This window comes from Heptranchias perlo, chromosome X, assembly GCF_035084215.1.
Source record: "Heptranchias perlo isolate sHepPer1 chromosome X, sHepPer1.hap1, whole genome shotgun sequence".
Lineage (NCBI taxonomy): Eukaryota > Metazoa > Chordata > Chondrichthyes > Hexanchiformes > Hexanchidae > Heptranchias > Heptranchias perlo.
In genome coordinates, this window is record NC_090370.1 from 6,517,168 (window position 1) to 6,538,900 (window position 21,733).

At 42.6% G+C, this 21,733-nt stretch overlaps 1 protein-coding gene across 11 annotated transcripts in view; it reads right to left on the minus strand.

Moving 5' to 3' along the window:
• Positions 1–21,733, minus strand: part of kmt2d (lysine (K)-specific methyltransferase 2D) — a 207,723-nt gene that overhangs the window by 131,793 nt on the left and 54,197 nt on the right. For all 11 annotated transcript variants that reach the window (XM_067976637.1, XM_067976644.1, XM_067976647.1 and 8 more), the window contains 9 exons: positions 20,481–20,731; positions 13,890–13,999; positions 13,038–13,200; positions 10,078–10,249; positions 9,541–9,655; positions 8,636–8,823; positions 7,689–7,840; positions 6,217–6,327; positions 2,677–3,788 (listed from right to left, as the gene is read on the minus strand). In XM_067976637.1, the coding sequence (XP_067832738.1) occupies positions 2,677–3,788; positions 6,217–6,327; positions 7,689–7,840; positions 8,636–8,823; positions 9,541–9,655; positions 10,078–10,249; positions 13,038–13,200; positions 13,890–13,999; positions 20,481–20,731 (2,374 nt within the window). The remainder of the gene's footprint in view (positions 1–2,676; positions 3,789–6,216; positions 6,328–7,688; positions 7,841–8,635; positions 8,824–9,540; positions 9,656–10,077; positions 10,250–13,037; positions 13,201–13,889; positions 14,000–20,480; positions 20,732–21,733) is intronic.

The following is a 21,733-nucleotide window of genomic DNA, read 5'->3' on the forward strand; positions in this document are numbered from 1 at the left end:
GGCTGTTCTCCTTAGAACAGAGAAGGTTAAGGGGAGATTTGATAGGTGTTCAAAATCATGAATGGTTTTGATGGAGTAAATAAGAAGAAATTGTTTCCAGTGGCAGAACGGTCAGTAACCAGAGGACACAGATTTAAGGTGATCGGCAAAAGAGCCAGAGGCGACATGAGGATACATTTTTTTTTTACACAGCAAGTTATAACGATCTGGAATGCACTGCCTGAAAGGGTGGTGGAAGAAGATTCAATAGTAACTTTCAAAAGGGAATTGGATAAATACTTGAAGGGAAAAAATTTACAGGGCTATGGAGAAAGAGCAGGGGAATAGGACTAATTGGCTAGCTCTTTCAAAGATGGGCCAAACAGCCTCCCTGTGTGCTGTACCTACTATGATACTATGAATTTTGAACACAGACAGATCCTACAAGCAGCAACATGAATGACTAGTGGCTCATCCAACACTGGATGTCTGGCAAACACTGACAACAGAGATGGTGCTGGAGAGTTTCATCAGCATACATGTAAAAGTTAATTCTATGTCTGCGGATGATGTTGCCAAGGGGCAGCATGCAGATGAGGAAGAGCAGGGGCCTCCAAAGGTAACGGTACGGAGGCGGGAAAAGAAACCATTGGTGGAAAGGCTCTGCTTACTATCGGATATGTCGAGTGGAACTAAGGGAGGACAGTCCCATTTTATTGAACCATGGAGGAGAGGCGATGGAGAAGGACAATGTGGTCAACTGTGTCCATGGCAAAGAAGTCAATAAGGATGAGAAGGGATAATAGGCATGATAGATGTCAGCCGTGGCTCTGAGTAGCTTTCTTGCCTCTGAGTCAGTAGGTCGTGGATTCAAGTCCCACTCCAGGGACATGAGCACGAATTCTAGGCTGACACTCCAGTGTAGTGCCATGAAAGTGCTGCGCCATCAGAGGTGCCGTCTTTCGAAGGAGATGTTAAACCGAGGCCCCATCTACCCTCTCAGGTGGACGTAAAAGATCTCCTGGCACTATTTCAAAGAAGAGCAGGGGAGTTCTGGCCAATATTTATCCCTCAACCAACACCACAAGAAACAGATTATCTGGTCATTATCACATTGCTGTTTGTGGGACCTTGCAATGTGCAAATTTTGCCGTGCTTCCTACATTACACAGTGACTACACTTCAGAAGTACTTAATTGGCTTTAAAGCGCTTTGGGATGGCCTGAGGTCCTGAAAGGTGCTATATAAATGCAAGTCTTTCTTTCTATAATTCACCACAGTCATGGTGGATGTCATTTGTGACTTTGATTCAGGCCATTTCAATGTTGCGGCAGAGGTGGAAAGCTGATTGGAGAGATTCAAACATGGAGTTGTGATAAAGATGAACAAGGATTTGGTAGGCAACATGTTCAAGCAGAGGAAAGCGAGGTTGGAGATGGAGCGGTAGTTTGTCAGGACAGAGGGGTTGAGAGTGGGATTTTTTTGAGGCGGGGTTGATGACAGTTGTTTTGAAAGGGAGAGGAAACCATTTACAAGGTCAGCTAGCATGGGGTGGGGTGGGGGGGAAGCCAGAAAGGGAAGTTGGCGGGCCAGCAGTTTAGTGGAAATGGGATCAAGAGAGCAGGAGGTGGGTTCCACAAACAAGATGTTTGGAGAGGGCATGAGGAGAAATAGAGAAAGGCATTGGTTCAGGGATAGGTAGGGGATGCATAAACACAAAAGTTGCTGACAACAGAAAAGCAGGAGGATTATTAGAGAGGAGGACTGGAAAATACTTCAGGGTGACAGACAAGTTAGCGGAATGGGTGACAGGTGGTAGATGCAATTTAATATATGAGGTAATACAGAGAGGAAAAATAAGGAATAGGAGCATACACTTGAACAGAGGCCATGGGGTTCAAATACATGATTCCTTGAAAGCTTGAATGCAGGTAGATATAGCCATAAAATGGGCAACAGCAATTTGGGTTTTATAAATAAGGGCATAGGATACAAAAGTAATGATGAATAATACAAAACATTGGTCAGGCCACAGTTATTAAGTACTGTGTGCAGTTCTGGGCACCCCATTATAGAAAGGACATTAAAGCTATAGAGAGCATACAGCATAGATTCACCAAGATAATGCCATGGATGGGAAACGATAGGTATGAGGAGAGACTTGAGATACTAGGTCAATTTGCACTGCGGCAATGCAAATTAAGAGATTTCCCACCAAAGTTTTTTGAACAGTTTTGATGGCATGCATAGGGAAAGAGCACTTCCTCTGGTTTGGCAGGGGGGTGGGGGGGGGGGCATCAGTGATGAGAGGGCAATTTTGAATTGTCAGAGGAAGTGGTTCCTTTAAAAGAATATTGAATAATTATTTGAAACAGAGGAAGATAGCAAGACAGTGGGATTAGTTTTGGATTGCTCTAGCAAAGAGACAACTTTGCTGAATGGTTTCCTTCTCATACTGTAAACTTCATGGTTTGTGCAGCCACTTGTTCATGGTGCCCAGTCTGTGTTGAGTTAGCTGATCAACAATTAGCTTCAATGACCCTGAGCTATGGAGGGGAGAATAAAGAAGTGTGCATGTGCGTGCCCTCCTGCACATAACTTTAATCACTCATTTCACAATTGTTTCACCAAATGGACCACCTTGCTCCCATTTTAAACACTACTTAGAAACAAAAACAACCTTTTTTCTTCCCTCACCTGTTTAACTCGAGGCCGACCTGGAGAGAATCGCCTCTTCATTATAGCAGGCTTGCCAGATTCACCCTTCATCATACCAGGGTCAGCTGGCAGGGAATCTTCTGTTTCTGTTAGCCGCAGGTCTGAATTTGACTTTTCAGCCTCTTCTTCCACCCTCGGAGAAATATCATCTGCTGCTGTCATACAAACATCCATGGAGGCCAGACCTGCATCACGGTCCAAAGTAACTGAAAAATCTGGTTCTAAGCAGGTGCTGTTCGAGTCAGTTTGACTTTGATTTGACATTTCCTCCACAATCTCAGATTTAATGAACATGCTACAGACAGGGTCTGTGCTCACCACAACATCCTGCACCTCCATTTGAGCATCTTGCTCAGTCTTTAGCTTATTTACTGCAGGTACAACCTCCATAGGGGTCACAATATCATTAATCTCCATCTCAATAGGATTATCCCTGGTCTCCATCCCATCCGAGACCATATCAGAAACTTCACCTCTCTCTACAAAGCCACAAGTAGAATCAGCAGGAATATCACAGAGTTCAGTTTTGTCTGTGTGGACTTTGTCAGTCTCGTGCTTGATCAAAACAGAGGAAGCACCGTCTAACTGTGCTGCAGCAGGATTACTGGCAGAGTCCATCAGGTCAGGGTCTGTGACAAGATGATTGGCTTTTGTCTCCCCTGGGATTGAATTAGTCAGACTAACACCAATCTCTGCAGGAACACTAGTCTCTGCCTGGTCTAACATAGAAACTGAGCTCTCCATTTTCATTTCCTTCTCCTGTACAAAATCTTCCAGTTGGTCTGTAGTACCCAAACTAAAATGTTCCAGTAATTCTTTTTCTGTAGAGAGAGACTCCACTGAACTTTTAACGCTTTCAGAATGTGGAGCACCTGGCCCAGTTTCGGAAGTCTGATGAACCTCTGTGTGAGAAGAATGGAATCCCTTGTCAGGCTTCTCATGTTCAAATTCTTTCACTGCAGCTGAGTCTCCAACTCCATCTTCCTTAGAAGAATCAAGAGATTTAGATTCCACCTGATCCATGGTGCCAACTTCTGATATTTGCTGTTTTTGAATTTCTGTTTCCATGTTACTGCTGGGATCAACGGAATCTATCACAAGAAATTAAAAATTACCACTCCAGCAGCAGCCCTCTTCAACAATCACCTAACTGTAACACCAATTTTGTTAATCCTCTATTTCTTTTATAGAATATGTGAAAATTGGCAATGACAAACTTCTCAAGACAAATGTCACAAATTCAGTTTGAGAAATAAAGGAGATAAAACAGTTATTGAAATCATTAAAGTCTGAGAACATATTGTAATATAGTTACATTTTTAAGTTTGATGTCAAAATAACTGTCCTCAGGAGTTAAATTACGAGTGTGTGAGGTGGCACAGTGTAAAGAGCATTTCACAATATTCGGCGGCTTCAGTTGCAATGCTCCTTTGCACTTCAGTGAATATACAATTGTGAATTTTAACCAATTCTTGACTAGATCTCATGGTGTAAAAAAAATTCTAATGGATTTTTAAAAAATGAAATTGCTCTGCCTATCTCACCCATGTCAGCTTCGGTGGCAGAAGATTGTGGTTTCAAGCCCCACACCAGGACTTGAGTTCATAAACCCAAGCTGACACTCCAATGCAGTATTAAGGGAATGCTGCACCGTCAGAGAGGTTGCGCTTTGGATTAAATGTTCAATTGAAGTCCCTTGTGCCCTTCAAGTGAATGTTAAAAATCCCATGGCACTATTTAAGGATGTCCTGGCTAACATTTCTCCTTCAATCAACAGTCCCAAAAACATAGGCCATTCTTCTCATTCCTTTTTGTAGGGCATTGCGAGTGCAGAATGGCTGCTGTATTCACCTACATAACAGTAACTCCAAAAAAAAGAGCAATTCATTTTTTAAAAAAAATTCGTTCATGGGATGTGGGCGTCGCTGGCAAGGCCAGCATTTATTGCCCATCCCTAATTGCCCTTGAGAATGTGGTGGTGAGCCGTCTTCTGTGAAGCACTTTGAGACATTTAGACAACTAGTGGATCTCCTATTGCATTGCTGACAGGAAGTCAGAGGAGCAGAGGCCCAGAGGCCATATGGGAACAGAGACCAGCACCAAGATATCAGGGCTGAAGAGTTGGGGCCTGCCAATAGACCAGATTCTCAAGAGTGTGAACAGTGGGACTCCAGACTGGCAGATTGGGGAGGGGGACTGAATATACCTACAACCCCACACAATGGCACAGATGGAGCTGTGGCAAGGGACTGACAGAATCCACAGCACCACGTTATGTGATGGAGCCATTACAGGCAAGGCACATTAACATTGGAAATCCTATTAGTGCTACATGGAAATGTAACACGCAAGTGTGGACATTTTCAACGTTAAGAAATATTTACATAGACGTTTTCAGGAGCACACACGTACGCAAGAATTTTAATATTTTTACCCTTACTTCCCTCAGCAACCTATAAATGCATCCCATCCCAAGGTGACTTTACTACTTTGTGCGTTGCCTACCTTTAAAGTACCACCTCTTCAACTATTTTTAATCCAATCTCTCTACCTCCTCCTCCTCCTTTACTGTGACATTGGCAGCATCCTCTTCTTTTGTGAAGGCAGATGCAAAGTGCTCTTTTAGCACCTCAACCATGCCCTCTGTCTCCACAAGATGATTTCCTTTTTGGTCTCTAATTGTCCCCATCCTTCCTTTGACTATCCTTTTACTATTTATATAAGACTTTAGTGATCCCTTTTATTTCATCTGCTAATCTTTCCTCAAGTCCCTTATTTCCTTTTTCAGTTCTCCTTTGCACTTTCTGTATTCTGCTTGATTCTCTACTATATGATGAACCTGACATTCATCATAAGCCTCCTTTTTCCATTTTATTATAATCTCAATTTCTTTAATCATCCAGGGTGCACTAGCTCTTCTGGGAAGCAGAAAAAACACATTCAGCTAATACTTTCAGATAAATTTACAAATGTGGATACTCAACAAAATGGAGTTAGATATTTTGCTAATTAAGCCCAGAACTATGATTTTTTTTTCCTCCAACCAAATGCTTTCCTCTCTCATCTTCACCCTCATCTGAAAGAGTTAATTCCTGCTGGGCTGTGGTTTCCCTGGCTTTGGTCACCTTCCAACATTTCACCCAGGTGGTCTGAACAGTGAATATCAGCAGGTTTTCAACTTCCAGGGGGGCATCACAGCCAAGCTAGGCCCCCTCCAAGTCACATAACATTTTGCTCTTTCATTGTCAGTGGGTCAATATTCTGGAAATCCATACTTAACACCATTGTGAAAGCGCAATCACCATAAGGATTGCAGCAGTTCACAAAAAAGGTAGATGGATATTTTGACTAGCAAAACGTTGAAACTATAGGATCTTTTATAATGGAGAGAATTCACTTGTATAGATGATTTTCTGCTACTAGAAAAATAAATGACATCAAAAACTAATATATTATTGCAAGTCCAAAGCATATCTCAAAACTGATAAATAGCCCCAGTTTAAAAGGTAAATTTCTCACCCTCCTGTTTGTGAAACGAGTCTCCAGCAACACAGTCACCCATCAATTTTTCTTCTGGTTCCAAGTCTTTTTCCTGCCTTTCAGTCCATTCAGTTTGTTCTTTTATTTTCTCTGCAAAATAGGAAATAACATTTTTCAGGTTGTTTAAATAATTTGATTTTAAATATCCCCAGAGACTTCAGGAACAGTCAACTGTATTTAGATTTAAACACTCAAGTAACAATGGTGCAGCTCATTAAAGCATGAACTTGCAGTGTCATAGCCTTGACAGATACAAGTTCAATCACCACTCACTGACTTCCTGATCTCAGCAGCACCACTGGAAAGGGCATGCTGAAGTCATCTTATGATCGCTGTTGTATGCCTCATATCTGCTACCTCAGAATGGCCCAAAAAGCAAACTGCCATCCACTGTACTGCAGTTTGTGTATAGTTCAAGGATGAAGGAATTATCCCTTCACAAAAAATAAACTGAACCCTCCAAGTACTTCAGTATCTACTGAAGTCATGCATTTTCTGTCATGGAATAGTAAATTTCAATTGGTCATGATAAATAACTAGATAACTGCATAACAACAAGTTTTCTTAATCCACAATACTCCTCAAAGGAATCACAAAGCTTTATTTTGCTGCTTAAATCTTCTCGAATACACTTATGTTAGTACCAGCAGCTCCTGATGCATGGTTCCATTTGGCCGGCAGCACTACTGAAGACAACTGTACCTGATTTTGGTACTGCATTTAGCAGCAGAGCTCCAGTTTTTGTTCAGTCTACCCATCTCTTGTTGATTTCCAGAGCTCCAGAGACTTGGCACTAAACACACCAAGTTGCATTCAGCACAACTGTGGCCTGATGTCACAATGTGAATTCCTGAACCTTATAGGCACCTTGCACATTCAGGAATTATTGATGTCAGTAATGGCTGTCAGTATCACAGCCATTCACACATGCAAATTCACTGGGTTTCCAATATGTGAACCAGTCTATACAGAGAAATAATTATGTTTCTCATTCTCTTTTGGTGTGCTTGGCATGTTTTTCCTGAGTTGATTGATCTTTTTCAGCCCTCTCTGTATTTCTTTGTCCCCAATACCTTGCAGCTAAATGTTTTTGCCATGATGTTCTGACTATCGATTTCATCCAAGTTACTGTATGAAGGACTAAAAATCATTGCTTTATTATGATTATGTCAGCAGTCATTACCAATCAAATTAAATGTGCAGAGTAGAACATGGTAGCGCATTAAATGTCAAAGTCCCAACTCCTTTAGGTTATCGTGCTACTAGTTAAGGCTAAAATCATCTTCCTATAACTATATGGCAGATGTCTTCAGTATAACAAGATTCGAATGATCAAATTTAACGTGCTAACAATACTTTGTGACTTACCGTGCAAAGATATTTTCACTACTGCCAGGTCAGTGCCAAACACTTTTCAGAAATGACAACCAAATAAATCTATTATCTCATACCTGATTCCGTTGACCCAAGTTTCGATCGCCTCTCATCAACATGCTGAGGAGCCGAATGGCCTGTGTTTTGCGGTGGGTTTTTACACATTGTACATGTGTACTGTTGTCCTGATAAATGGAGAGATGAAGGGCCACAGTCTGCATGGATCCACCTAAGAATAAGGAATACAACAGGCCAATGAAAGGTGACTGTTTCCAATATAGAACTTTAAATTGGTGAGACTAAGTAGACAAGTACATGGAAATACTGAAATTATTAAAATTATAATTCAGTCCTATTCAGAGTTTCTCCTAACACTTGGAATTCCTGGCACATAATGCAAGAATGAAAAGATCAGGCTCTTCCCTACAGGGAGAGGGGGGAATGTATCAATCAGAGGAAGAATCACCCTAACCTGATCGCGCACGCCATTTAGCAGCTAGTTTAAGAGCTGTATTGGCAGAGATGGGGAAGCAAGTTGCCGACTCAACCGGGTAAAGTGTGCATGTTGTGCAGTGAAGAAAACTGTATGGGGAAAAACAGTTTTAGAAAATTATTGGAAGAGATATAGATACTAATAATGTATATATAGTTGACTTGATAGGGTTAGATGAAGTAGAGTGGGAGGAGGCTAGTGTGGTGCATAACCACTGGTATAGGCCAGCTGGGCCAAATGGCCCATGTCTGTGCTGTAAGTTCTATGTAATACTTCACTCTGTGTCCTTGGTTGAAGAGTATTAAATTTCACCCACATTGGCTTAGGTTCCATGTACATTAATACTAACAAAGCTACATGAAGGGGAAAAAAAAACAACCATTTGAGAGAAATCACAGCAGAAGACCAATGAACTTTCATGTACATACTATGGTGTGGTTTACTATGGAAGCAGTTGACCATGATGGTTGCTGCTAATAGAACACCTTTTCCAGACCTGACTATTAATCACTAATGGCAGAAGCCACTTACTTTTGGCAGATATGGCAGTTTAACGTGTCATCTGTTTGTCCATTTGTTTTACCACATATTGTGCACAGAGCACTGTCCCTGTTCCTTTGCCAGTAACATTTCTCACACACGGAATAGTTCTGATGCCACTGCGCATTTGGATGTTTCCCTGCAGATCTCGAACCACAATCACTGCACACACGACAGTTCTGCAGAAAGAAATTACAAGTGAAACTACCTTGCAAAGCACTTTAAATACGTCAAATGCAGGCTTCTATCCACTTGATTTAAACAGCTACCACTGCAGCTTCCTAAATACGAGAAAACTTTAAGAAAAGGGTGGAACATTTCCACTAGTTGCACTGAAAACTAAACCCAGCATGGGACTTTCAGCTGTTCTATGACTGTGCCTCCCACAATCTTCAGATTAAAAAGCAAAACACAAATCATATCAACGTGAACCTGCATGAATGAGGATAGAATTTTTTTTTAATGTAATATATATGAATATAAGGAAATCTGGGATGTGCTTCATTACTTTCTCAGCTGATTAAAATTATGCTGGTAAAGTTAAAAAAGATACTATGAATTTATTAGAAAAGTAAAAATTTCTATCTCGCGTTTTAGCTTCATTTGTTTGAGAATTTTTTCAGCAATTCTTCTCATGTGTCCATAAATAAATATAAATAAAACAAGCAAGTGAGCCTACCAAAGAAAGGTTTGCAATCTCTCAACCATCATGGTGGGATTCTTTGTACACAGAAAAAGTTCAGACACGTGGCTTTAAGTACCATTCACACTGGAGCTGGTGGTCCAACCACAGCAGACTGAAGTCATCATGTAAACCACTGCATTAGCACCACTATACAGTCACCTATATTTGCTGCTGAAAGACAGCTATAGAACACACACACACATGCACCCACCTTGCATTTCCAGCTATCAGTAGGCAGTGACTCCATTGCTGGTTTCAAACAAAATGTGTGATAGCCCTTGTCACACGCATCACACACAAGCATCATTGTGTCCGCACCAGGCTGCCTGCATGGGATTCAATAAGAGACATCACAACCTAATCTACAAGAATCTAAAACGTCGTCGTTATGCTGAAAAGTTTTATAGATGTACTTTATTAGAAATTTATACAAAGGAAAAGGCACACCAATTTTCCATGGAATATATTGGATTACTTAATGAGTACATCAGGACATTAAAATAGCAGTCCAATACAATACAAAATTATTTGTATGCTATGCACTGCATACAGTAAAACTATACAAATTATAGCACAATATAATGTTTTGAAAGAGAGAATACTAAATACTCTCCCTTACATTTGGCATTTTTCTCTACAACTATTAATATTCTAATTGGTTAAACAAATTTCAACTTTAGTCGCTCTCCCCTGGACAGTTTTTTTTAATCCTTAACGCAGATTGTGTCTACCTCAAACAGTTACAAACCTGCAAGTCTGGCATACTTTGCACTCAGGGCATTGCCAACCAGCACGTTTAACTGGTGTCACTACAATTTCCAGGCATGCACCATGATAGTGCAGTCCACAGCTGGTACAGAAGAGAAGGTCCAGGAGATCCCCTGGAGCGTCACACACACCACAATTTGCCTCATCCTTTGCTAAAATGGAAGAAAAAAGGGGAAAAATATTAAGACTCAGGCTATAACAATTTACTGCAGGTTACTGACCAGTGTCAAATCAGAGAGAGATTGGAAACCTGCACAGATTAATCATGTTCTAACATATTTGAGTTAGTGATCTTTTTAACATGTAAACCAAGCTAGTCCTGTGTTACTCTACAGTGAGGACTTTCTGGTTAGTATGGAAGAAGATATCTTAAATAAGTCAATCACAAGCCCTAACCTGGGTGACAGTGCAGAGCTGGAATTTAGTGTAAGAAAGATGCAGTTTGATTAGTCACTAATCCAGTCATTAATAATATTTTCCGAATGAGGCTCACAACTATAGAATCCAGATATTAAATTTTTATACATCGATCGCAATCATCAGCTTGGCTTCGGATTAGTTTTGCTAGCCGAAAACAAAATTACCTATTGGCAGTTACAGCCATTATCCAAAGTACCCGTCTAATCAGAAAACAGTTACGCCTGAACACCAACACCATCCTTCTTGATTTCATGCAATTGTTTCATCTCAGATCATCACTGGTCTACTGTAAGTGTGTTCCATTTGGATTAGCTCACAAATTGGAATTTGAGGTGGGCTTTTATCATTGGTTCAACAGTTCAACTTTCACCACATAAATGAAAGATATAATTTATTGTGTATTACAACAACAGACAGTAATCCATACTGGGGCTATATCTAGAATATATTAAAAACAGTAAGTCTCAGAATTCCATAAGTGGTGCTAGCAATGTAATACAATGTGGCAAAACGGAAACAATGGGGCATCACCTTAAGTTATTTGAAAGCCCAAACAGTAGCTCAAGTGAATTCTTTAAACTACATAAAGTGGCAGGACAAAAAATGACAAAACAAGCCTATAAACCTCTATAATCCGAATTGGAATAACCTGTTTGGAATAAAAAACAGCAAATCTTTTGTGAACGCCACCTGCCGCCGCTGCCCCCACCGAGTAACATTTCAAGCCCCTGCATCCTCGCTGAACAACTCTTCGACCCCAGCACTGTTCAAGTCTTCAGCCCCCACTCTCATTTCCTCCCCCCCCCCCCCTCACTCCAACATATAAAATGAGGAAGCAGCATCCTCAAAAACTGGCAGCAGACAAGGGCTGGAAGACAGCGAGTCCAAGGAGCCAGCGATTATGTTAGTCAGCAAAACCTTGAAGCAGCAGTGGAATTGCCAGCATTTAATTGAAACAAACTGCAATGAAAATTGAGAAACAAAACCAGAAAGCCCATCTGACCTAGAACCCCATCACTGAGCAGGATTCACAATGGAGTTTCAGTAGCCAAACCTCCCTGCAGACAGAGTCGTTGCCAGGCCCACTCCAAAATCACCCTATCGGTAAGCCTGCATCAAGAAGATGCAAGCGCCACCACAATTTTCCACTCACCTCACAATGTCCTTCCAGAAAGTACCCTACTGCTTTTGAAGCCCTCTCTAAACACCCTCATAAGTATTCAGTATTAAGTCCCGCTGGGCAACAGTGCAACAAGAATTCTGAGACCGTGCCTGTTGCCATCAAATTTAAACTGCCCCGCATCACTCGCAGTCTTTCGACCCCCTCCCACCCTCACCCCTCCACCTACCTCACCACAAAGATGATTTGCTGACCCATGGTGACTATCTGATCCCCCGCTTCATTGTTCTCCTATACACCTCCCTACTTTCCCATCTGTCCCCTCTCCCTGCCTCCTTCTCTATCTTAGTTCTCCTCCACCTATCCTTTCCCTCCAGCTTCTCTTTCCTCGTTCCACTCACCTCCCCATTCCCCTCCTTCGCCCTCAGATCTACCTCCCCCCCCCCCCACCCAGCACATTGGTTCCATTATCCCACACCCTAACCCCGCTTGACCTGAAAAATTCAAATTGATCTTGACTACCGGTGTGCAAAGCCAAAAGAGATAGACTAGTATTAAATGTTGTAAACAATTTTACAACACCAAGTTATAGTCCAACAAATTTATTTTAAATTCCACAAGCTTTCCGAAAGCTTGTGGAATTTAAAATAAATTTGTTGGACTATAACTTGGTGTTGTAAAATTGTTTACAATTGTCAACCCCAGTCCATCACCGGCATCTCCACATCATCAGTATTAAATGTGGTCAAGAACTCAACACCATTTCGACGTTATAAGATCTTTAGATTTACACAACTGAAACTGGTCGTACAACAAATGATTCAGTCAAGTTGTTCATTTTTAAAAAATTCATCTCCTTTCTTCTCCCACCTTACCCCCCCCTCCCTTCAAAAATGTCTTCACCTGAAGCTGGGACACGTTCTACAGCTGCTTATCGGCCTTCCAGATATGCCAAACGGTCATTTCTAGGAAATTTTGAGGGGGGAGGGGGAAACCAGATATCCCAGCTGAACCCAACCCTCTCCTCATCCAACATTTGCATATGTGCCCTTTCTAATAGGACAGCAACCAAGGAACCTTGGCTGACTTTCATCTTCCCTCACCTAGGATTACTTAGACCAACTGCAGGCCCCTGGCACCATGTTCTCTGAGATCAGGCAAATTAGCACCAGGGATCAAATCTAGAACCTTTTGTATAGCTTAGCACCACATCAGTCACAGCATTTACCCACTGAAACATCGCAGCGCTAGTGATTCCCACTTTAATTATAAAAAAAAGTCACATTCACATACATCAGCTTTTATTTGCACCAGTTTGAAGTATTTGCAGCTCCCCCTACCAAGAAGTGCAATGGGAATGACACCTTTAGTACATGTTTATTTAAAGCATTCTTTAGTACCTATCTGCACTGCTTTATCAGTATGTTCTGGACACAAAAGTGTCAAGGTTTTCATTGACTGAAAGGATCCAGATGCTGCTGCACAGGGGAAGTGGTATGATCTTAAACATCCCTCCATCTGGCACCGGATGGTAGCACCCAACCGTTTACAATACTCACATTTCTGTGAAAGCAAAAAAACAATATTACTTTTAAAATGTATAACATTACTATCATTTACCATTAACTCAACACTTAGCAAAAATAGAAATCAGGAAAATGTTCAGAGCAACAGATTAGAGAATTAAGATTGGCACATTTACACAGTTGCAGATTTCAAGAGAAAAATTCCACCCATAGTAGTTTGAATAGTAGTTCAAATAAATACACATTTAATGTGCCATCATTCCAGTTTGCTGTAGTGCACAACCAAGAAAGAGACACACTATTACATGTCAACAGTTTAACTGCAATTCTTGCTGCAACCCCTATGCAATACCAATAAGAATGAATATTTCATTTCAGACATCGACATTCTCCCTGACTGCCATTCAGCCTACTTTTTGGGAGCAAGATTAAAAAAAAAATCCCCCTCCCATCTCTGGGAACCATCACCTTGAAGAGGCAAGACGAAGTGCTAGCTTCAATAATTTACTCGTCCACAAAACTAAACTGCTCTTACAATCAATTATTCTCATTGTTAAAAATAAGTACAAAGGACAAGCAAAACCTTTTGTGGCCCCATTATTGTATCTTATGGAGTAAATCAGTAATAGACAATAAATATTTTGTTAATCAGTCCTCTGTAGCAGTTTAAAAAGATCGACTATGTACTACTTGAAGAGCCCAAAGTTATGAATTTTGACCTCTTACCTGCGAGATACCTGAGATTACAGCTTTGTCCACATTGACCAGTTTTTGCCCCTCATCCTGTTCAACGCCATTTGACCAGGCTGCACACCAATGATGAGCCCAGAAATGCCCTGTGGAGAGAGATAGTCAGGATCAGGAACAAAACCTGTTAACGGAGCAGTGTGAATTTTCTGTTTTCCTTTAGGTTTTATGTTAACTAAATATCTTTCAAATTAAGTTCATTTTAAAGTATTTATTTGTTGATCAGCTTTATTAAATTAACATCTGAATAATATTTTTGGGAGAATAAGAGTTTGAAATGGTTTCTCCCCCAATTGGAAGATCCCACTATATCTAATACTGGTTACAGAGAATAATCAAGTGCAAGCTAGCTCAGACCTCCAATGTATCGTGCTAGATGGTTACAATGGACAGGTTGGACTACAAGTGGTGCAGAAAATATTACTTCCATTCAGTACAGCAAATTCTCAAGAACTAATCAGATTTTTTTGTTAAACTTATGAACTCCCTGCTTTGGGAGCACTGTTGATTTCAAAATATAGTGTGAAAAATATGCTGAAGCTAAGGACATCTTAACGAGATGTAGATTTTTAAAAAAATCTACTTCTTGCACCTAGTGTCAGCATCAGATACACACCTCAGATTAGGCAATTAACAGGTTAGATGCAGAGCAATGGTCCTGATACACCAATGTACCTTAACCCAAATCTTACAAAGCACTCTTCCTCCACTAGTATGACATTTCATTTTCCTGTACCATGCAAAATAAGATTGCCATTTGGTGTAGAATTATGGACACTTTTATCCCATGGACTCATGATTACGAGGGACTGGGTTAAGTCTGTTAAAACTCATTCAACTAGGGCCCTACGGAATGAGAAGACTTCCATCTCATCAGTCCAGGTTAACTTGAAACCCAGGTCCTGGAGGTAAAAGACAGCGTGCAAAACCATTGAGCCAAGTAGCATCAATGGACACAATTTGCACAGGTAATGTGCTTTTACCATGGTTTTGTCCCAATCACATTTTACATGATTACACTAGTTAAGTCAATAAAATAGAAAGTCAACTAAACTAAGCCAACAGAATTCTCAGCATTAATCAAGATTACCACAGAGGAAGATATCTGTCTACAAGAGTAAATAAGGTTGAAATATTTGCAGTGTTGTTACAATTGCAATTTCCCTCCATGTACAAGGAAAAAAAGACTTGCATTTAGCACCTGATCTCAAACGCCTCAAAGCATTTCTATTACAATTCATTACATTGAAGTGCAGCAAATTATGTAGGCAAATGCAGCAGCCATTTTGCACACAGCAAAATCGAGAAATAGCAATGAGATGAATAGCCAGTTAATTATTTTTTGGTGGTGCTAGTTGAGGGAAGAATGTTGCCAAAAGCAGGAAGATTCCATTGCTCTTCAGATAGTGCCATGTGATCTTTAAAGTAACCTGAACCACTGGAACAGGCAGACAAGGCCTTGAGATAATGGCTCATCTAAAAGACAATGCAACACGCCCATAGTAGTGCATGACAGCTTCAATCGAGATGATGAACTCAAGTTCTGGAGTGAGCTTTGAACCAGGAAAGAGTGTGTTACCAACTGAGCCAAGCTAACATGATGACACAAACTGCACAGAGATACTCTATTGAATCATCACACACCAGAACAGGCCATGACACCCACGTGGGTAAATGCACCACATGGTGTGGTACTGAGCCACACAGACCAGGAAAGCCTCAGATTTGATATCTAATCTATAAGTTACCCAAATGCAGCAATAGCTAGGAGCAACAGAAAGATGAGGAGAAACTAGATTTGTTTTTTTATTATTCGTTCATGGGATGTGGGCGTCGCTGGTGAGGCCAGCATTTATTGCCCATTCCTAATTGCCCTTGAGAAGGTGGTGGCGAGCCGCCTTCTTGAACCGCTGCAGTCCATGTGGTGAAGGTTCTCCCACAGTGCTGTTAGGAAGGGAGTTCCAGGATTTTGACCCAGCGACGACGAAGGAACGGCGATATATTTCCAAGTTGGGATAGTGTGTGACTTGGAGGGGAACGTGCAGGTTGTGTTGTTCCCATGTACCTGCTGCTCTTGTCCTTCTAGGTGGTAGAGGTCGCGGGTTTGGGAGGTGCTGTCGAAGAAGCCTTGGCGAGTTGCTGCAGTGCATCCTGTGGATGGTACACACTGCAGCCACTGTACGCTGGTGGTGAAGGGAGTGAATGTTTAGGGGGGTGGATGGGGTGCCAATCAAGCGGGCTGCTTTGTCCTGGATGGTGTCGAGCTTCTTCAGTGTTGTTGGAGCTGCACTGATCCAAGCAAGTGGAGAGTATTCCATCACACTCCTGACTTGTGCCTTGTAGATGGTGGAAAGGCTTTGGGGAGTCATTCGCTGCAGAATACCCAGCCTCTGACCTGCTCTTGTAGCCACATTATTTATATGGCTGGTCCAGTTAAGTTTCTGGTCAATGGTGACCCCCAGGATATTGATGGAGGGGGAAATCGGTGATGGTAATGCCGTTGAATGTCAAGGGGAGGTGGTTAGACTCTCTTTTGTTGGAGATGGTCATTGCCTGGGACTTTTCCGGCGCGAATGTTACTTGCCACTTATGAGCCCAAGCCTGGATGTTGTCCAGGTCTTGCTGCATGCAGGCTCGGACTGATTCGTTATCTGAGGGGTTGCGAATGGAACTGAACACTGTGCAATCAACAGTGAACATCCCCATTTCTGACCTTATGATGGAGGGAAGGTCATTGATGAAGCAGCTGAAGATTGTTGGGCCTAGGACACTGCCCTGAGGAACTCCTGCAACAATGTCCTGGGGCTGAGATGATTGGCCTCCAACAACCACTACCATCTTCCTTTGTGCTGGGTATGACTCCAGCCACTGGAGAGTTTTCCCCCTGATTCCCATTGACTTCAATTTTACTAGGGCTCCTTGGTGCCACACTCGGTCAAATGCTGCCTTGATGTCAAGGGCAGTCACTCTCACCTCACCTCTGGAATTCAGCTCTTTTGTCCATGTCTGGACCAAGGCTGTAATGAGGTCTGGAGCTGAGTGGTCCTGGTGGAACCCAACTGAGCATCGGTGAGCAGGTTATTGGTGAGTAAGTGCCGCTTGATAGCACTGTCGACGACACCTTCCATCACTTTGCTGATGATTGAGAGTAGACTGATGGGGCGGTAATTGGCCGGATTGGATTTGTCCTGCTTTTTGCGGACAGGACATACCTGGGCAATTTTCCACATTGTCGGGTAGATGCCAGTGTTGTAGCTGTACTGGAACAGCTTGGCTAGAGGCGCAGCTAGTTCTGGAGCACAAGTCTTCAGCACTACAGCCGGGATGTTGTCGGGGCCCATAGCCTTTGCTATATCCAGTGCACTCAGCCGTTTCTTGATATCACGTGGAGTGAATCGAATTGGCTGAAGACTGGCTTCTGTGATGGTGGGGATATCGGGAGGTGGCCGAGATGGATCATCCACTCGGCACTTCTGGCTGAAGATGGTTGCAAACGCTTCAGCCTTGTCTTTTGCACTCACGTGCTGGACTCCGCCATCATTGAGGATGGGGATGTTTACAGAGCCTCCTCCTCCCGTTAGTTGTTTAATTGTCCACCACCATTCACGACTGGATGTGGCAGGACTGCACAGCTTTGATCTGATCCGTTGGTTGTGGAATCGCTTCGCTCTGTCTATAGCATGTTGCTTCCGCTGTTTCGCATGCATGTAGTCCTGTGTTGTAGCTTCACCAGGTTGGCACCTCATTTTTAGGTACGGCTGGTGCTGCTCCTGGCATGCTCTTCTACACTCCTCATTGAACCAGGGTTGATCCCCTGGCTTGTTGGTAATGGTAGAATGAGGAATATGCCGGGCCATGAGGTTGCAGATTGTGCTGGAATACAATTCTGCTGCTGCTGATGGCCCACAGTGCCTCATGGATGCCCAGTTTCGAGCTGCTAGATCTGTTCTGAATCTATCCCATTTAGCACGGTGGTAGTGCCACACAACACGTTGGATGGCGTCCTCAGAGCGAAGACGGGGCGAGGACTGTGCGGTGGTCACTCCTACCAATACTGTCATGGACAGGTGCATCTGCGACAGGTAGATTGGTGAGGATGAGGTCAAATAAGTTTTTCCCTCGTGTTGGTTCGCTCACCACCTGCTGCAGGCCCAGTCTGGCAGCTATGTCCTTCAGGACTCGGCCAGCTCGGTCAGTAGTGGTGCTACCGAGCCACTCTTGGTGATGGACATTGAAGTCCCCCACCCAGAGTACATTCTGTGCCCTTGCTACCCTCAATGCTTCCTCCAAGTGGTGTTCAACATGGAGGAGGACTGATTCATCAGCTGAGGGAGGGCGGTAGGTGGTAATCAGCAGGAGGTTTCCTTGCCCATGTTTGACCTGATGCCATGAGATTTCATGGGGTCCAGAGTCAATGTTGAGGACTCCCAGGGCCATGCCCTCCTGACATGTAGATCAATGTACCGCCACCTCTGGGATAGTGATGGAAGAGTCTGGGACGTTGGCTGAAAGGTATGATTCTGTGAGTATGGCTATGTCAGGCTGTTGCTTGATTGGTCTGTGGGACAGCTCTCTCAATTTTGGCACAAGTCCCCAGATGTTAGTGAGGAGTACTTTGCAGGGTCGACTGGGCTTGGTTTGCCTTTGTCGTGTCCGGTGCCTAGTGGTCCGATGCCGGGTGGTCCGTCCGGTTTTATTCTTATTGTGACTTTTTTTTTTAAAGTGAGATTTTACAACTGAGTGGCTCGCCTATATAGGCCAGACCGGGTAAGGACGTCAGGTTTCCTTCCCTAAAGGGCATTAGTGAACCAGATGGGTTTTTACGACAATCCGGTAGTTTCATGACCACCATTACTGACACTAGTATTTTAATTCCAGATTTTTATTTAATTAATTGAATTTAATTAATTGAATTTAAATTCCCCAGCTGCCGTGGCGGGATTTGAACTCATGACTCCAGATTATTAGTCCAGTAACATAACCACTATGCTACCGTACCCGTTAGATATTTGACTTGAGTCTTTGGGGAGGGGGGTGAGAGAGGGGGAGGAAGATGCGGAAACTAAAAACAGCCAGGGTTTCTGCTCTTGATCACCATCAACTTTGATCCCGTTGAATGGCGGAACAGGCCCGAGGGGCTGAATGGCCTACTCCTGTTCCTATGGAAAGTGCACCTGTGGATGCAAGATGAAGACAGGATCTGGCTCAGCTGCCAAGGCAATTAAGAGCCTTGTCACAACATCCTTCATGAAATCTGCACAAAGGAACTCTGAAGTCTTAGTTCAACTGTGCAGTTTAATGTGACCACATGTAGTCACAAGACTTGTAGAAAAGGACAATAATGTAGGAACTAGAAAGCAGCTTGTTTGAGGTCCTGCAGACCATCATCTTTTTCCTACCCCAAATTCATATTCTTCTGCTTTTTGCCCAGTTCTTTTTTTTAATTCGTTCGTTCATGGGATGTGGGCGTCGCTGGCGAGGCCGGCATTTATTGCCCATGCCTAATTGCCCTTGAGAAGGTGGTGGTGAGCCACCTTCTTGAACCGTTGCAGTCTGTGTGGTGAGGGTTCTCCCACAGTGCTGTTCGGAAGGGAGCTCCAGGATTTTGACCCAGCGACGATGAAGGAACGGCGATATATTTCCAAGTCGGGATGGTGTGTGACTTGCAGGGGAACGTGCAGAAGGTGTTGTTCCCATGTCCCTGCTGCTCTTGTCCTTCTAGGTGGTAGAGGTCGCAGGTTTAGGAGGTGCTGTCGAAGAAGCCTTGGCGAGTTGCTGCAGTGCATCCTGTGGATGGTACACACTGCAGCCACTGTGCGCCGGTGGTGAAGGGAGTGAATGTTTAGGGTGGTGAATGGGGTGCCAATCAAGCGGGCTGCTTTATCTTGGATGGTGTTGAGCTTCTTGAGTGTTGTTGGAGCTGCACTCATCCAAGCAAGTGGAGAGTATTCCATCACACTCCTGACTTGTGCCTTGCAGATGGTGGAAAGGCTTTGGAGAGTCAGGAGGTGAGTCACTCGCCGCAGAATACCCAGCCTCTGACCTGCTCTCGTAGCCACTGTATTTATATGGCTGGTCCAGTTAAGTTTCTGGTCAATGGTGACCCCCAGAATGTTCACCAAAAACAAACTTGGTTTCAGTATTACATCAGCATGAAGTTAAAAAAACTAACTTCAATCTGCATAACTACGTGGTGGCAATGAACTGTCAAGGACTACATCAGCATATACAATTCTGCAGACTGAAGTTTTAAGTCCACAGTGAAAGGACATCATCCTCTGGCAATGTGTCACTACTGCTGAATCATTCTGGACTATCCAAAAAGACTCCATCATTCAAGTTATTAAAAGGTAACAGATTTAACAAGATTAATAACTGTAAAAATGTTAATGAATCCTAACTCTAATCTTTTCAACATAAATTTATTGGGGAAAGAAGGGTTAGAAACCATTTTATAAAAATGTTTAGCATACAACACATTACACAGAAATTTTATCCCTAAAATCCAATTTTGAGGACAGTTTGAGGAAATGTTGCACTCTAAATAATAAAGTAAGCATAGTTTTTCACCTGTTGACTCAAAGAGAGCCATCGTTGTTGCACTTTGCTCAAAGCCAACTCGTGAGAGCTCATCTGAGAGCCCCTCCACCCCGGAAACACTTGTGTGCCTCGACACTGGACTGGCCTCCCTCTCAGTTCTGTTAGTCCCTCCATTTCCAAGTTCATCGAACACAACCGATGGATCAAATTGCTTTAGCTCTCTTTGTCCATGTAAACTCCGCTCTCCACAGTTACAAAATACGCACAGCTTCTGCTCCAAGCTGGACAAAAGGAAGATTCAAAGCATTAGTTCTCTTCATAACCGATTTTTAAATTACATTTTCAACATTAATAGCCTTTATTTTTTATTATTTCTTCTGGTAACATGATCTGATTTATACTAATTTGTAAAATATAGCTGCCCAGAGACTGACACCTTATTAATAGCCATATATCCAGAAAAATATTTTGATTCCTTTTCAACTGTTCCTCCATAACTATTTAAATTGCTAACAGTAAAACTACTGCTAACCCAGATCCAAACCATTAGTACGCACAAAATTCTGCATCATGAAAAGTAATGTTGATTACAAATCTGAATTGAAAGCATTTCCTTCGAAATGTATGGCTCAGTAAACTTTTAGTGCACTGTTAAAAAGAAATTATAATCTACTACTTCGATAAAATTCAGACCAGCCCCACCTCTGTCCTCCACTGCACGTAATACAGGCACTACCACCTTGAAGTTATCATTCAACCATGATGTTCCTCACATTACTTTCACTACTAGAGTTCATTGCTTCTTTCCATTTCCTTCCTATCTGTACTTTATTTGGATCCCTGTTCCTTTTTTTCCTAGTGCGCCTTTTCACCATCATGAAACTCTCAATTTTCTTCCTTTTTTGAAGGGAAACTACTTGTGTCCCACAGCCTTTCATTGACAGACATTGGAATTTCAACTTGCTGTGACAGACTGGTGGGACTCAGATTCATGGCAAGTTCCAGATTTCAGCTGTGCTAGCAAGGGGGAGGCACTAAGCAGAGCCAAGAGCTTCCCCAAAATATTTGGGTATTTTTGAGTGGCAGAGAGGAAGAGAAGGAAAAAATAAAAGCAAGCCAACTCACTGAAGGCAGCTCTCGTGCATCTCCGAATAACTGGTTCAAAAGCAGCACTGAGAGACACGGGAACAGGAACCAGAAATGTAGCGAAAGACTAGTCAAAGAACACAGGCCACAGCAAAGGCATAGAAGAAACACTGTTCCTTCAGTACCGTGGTCACAAA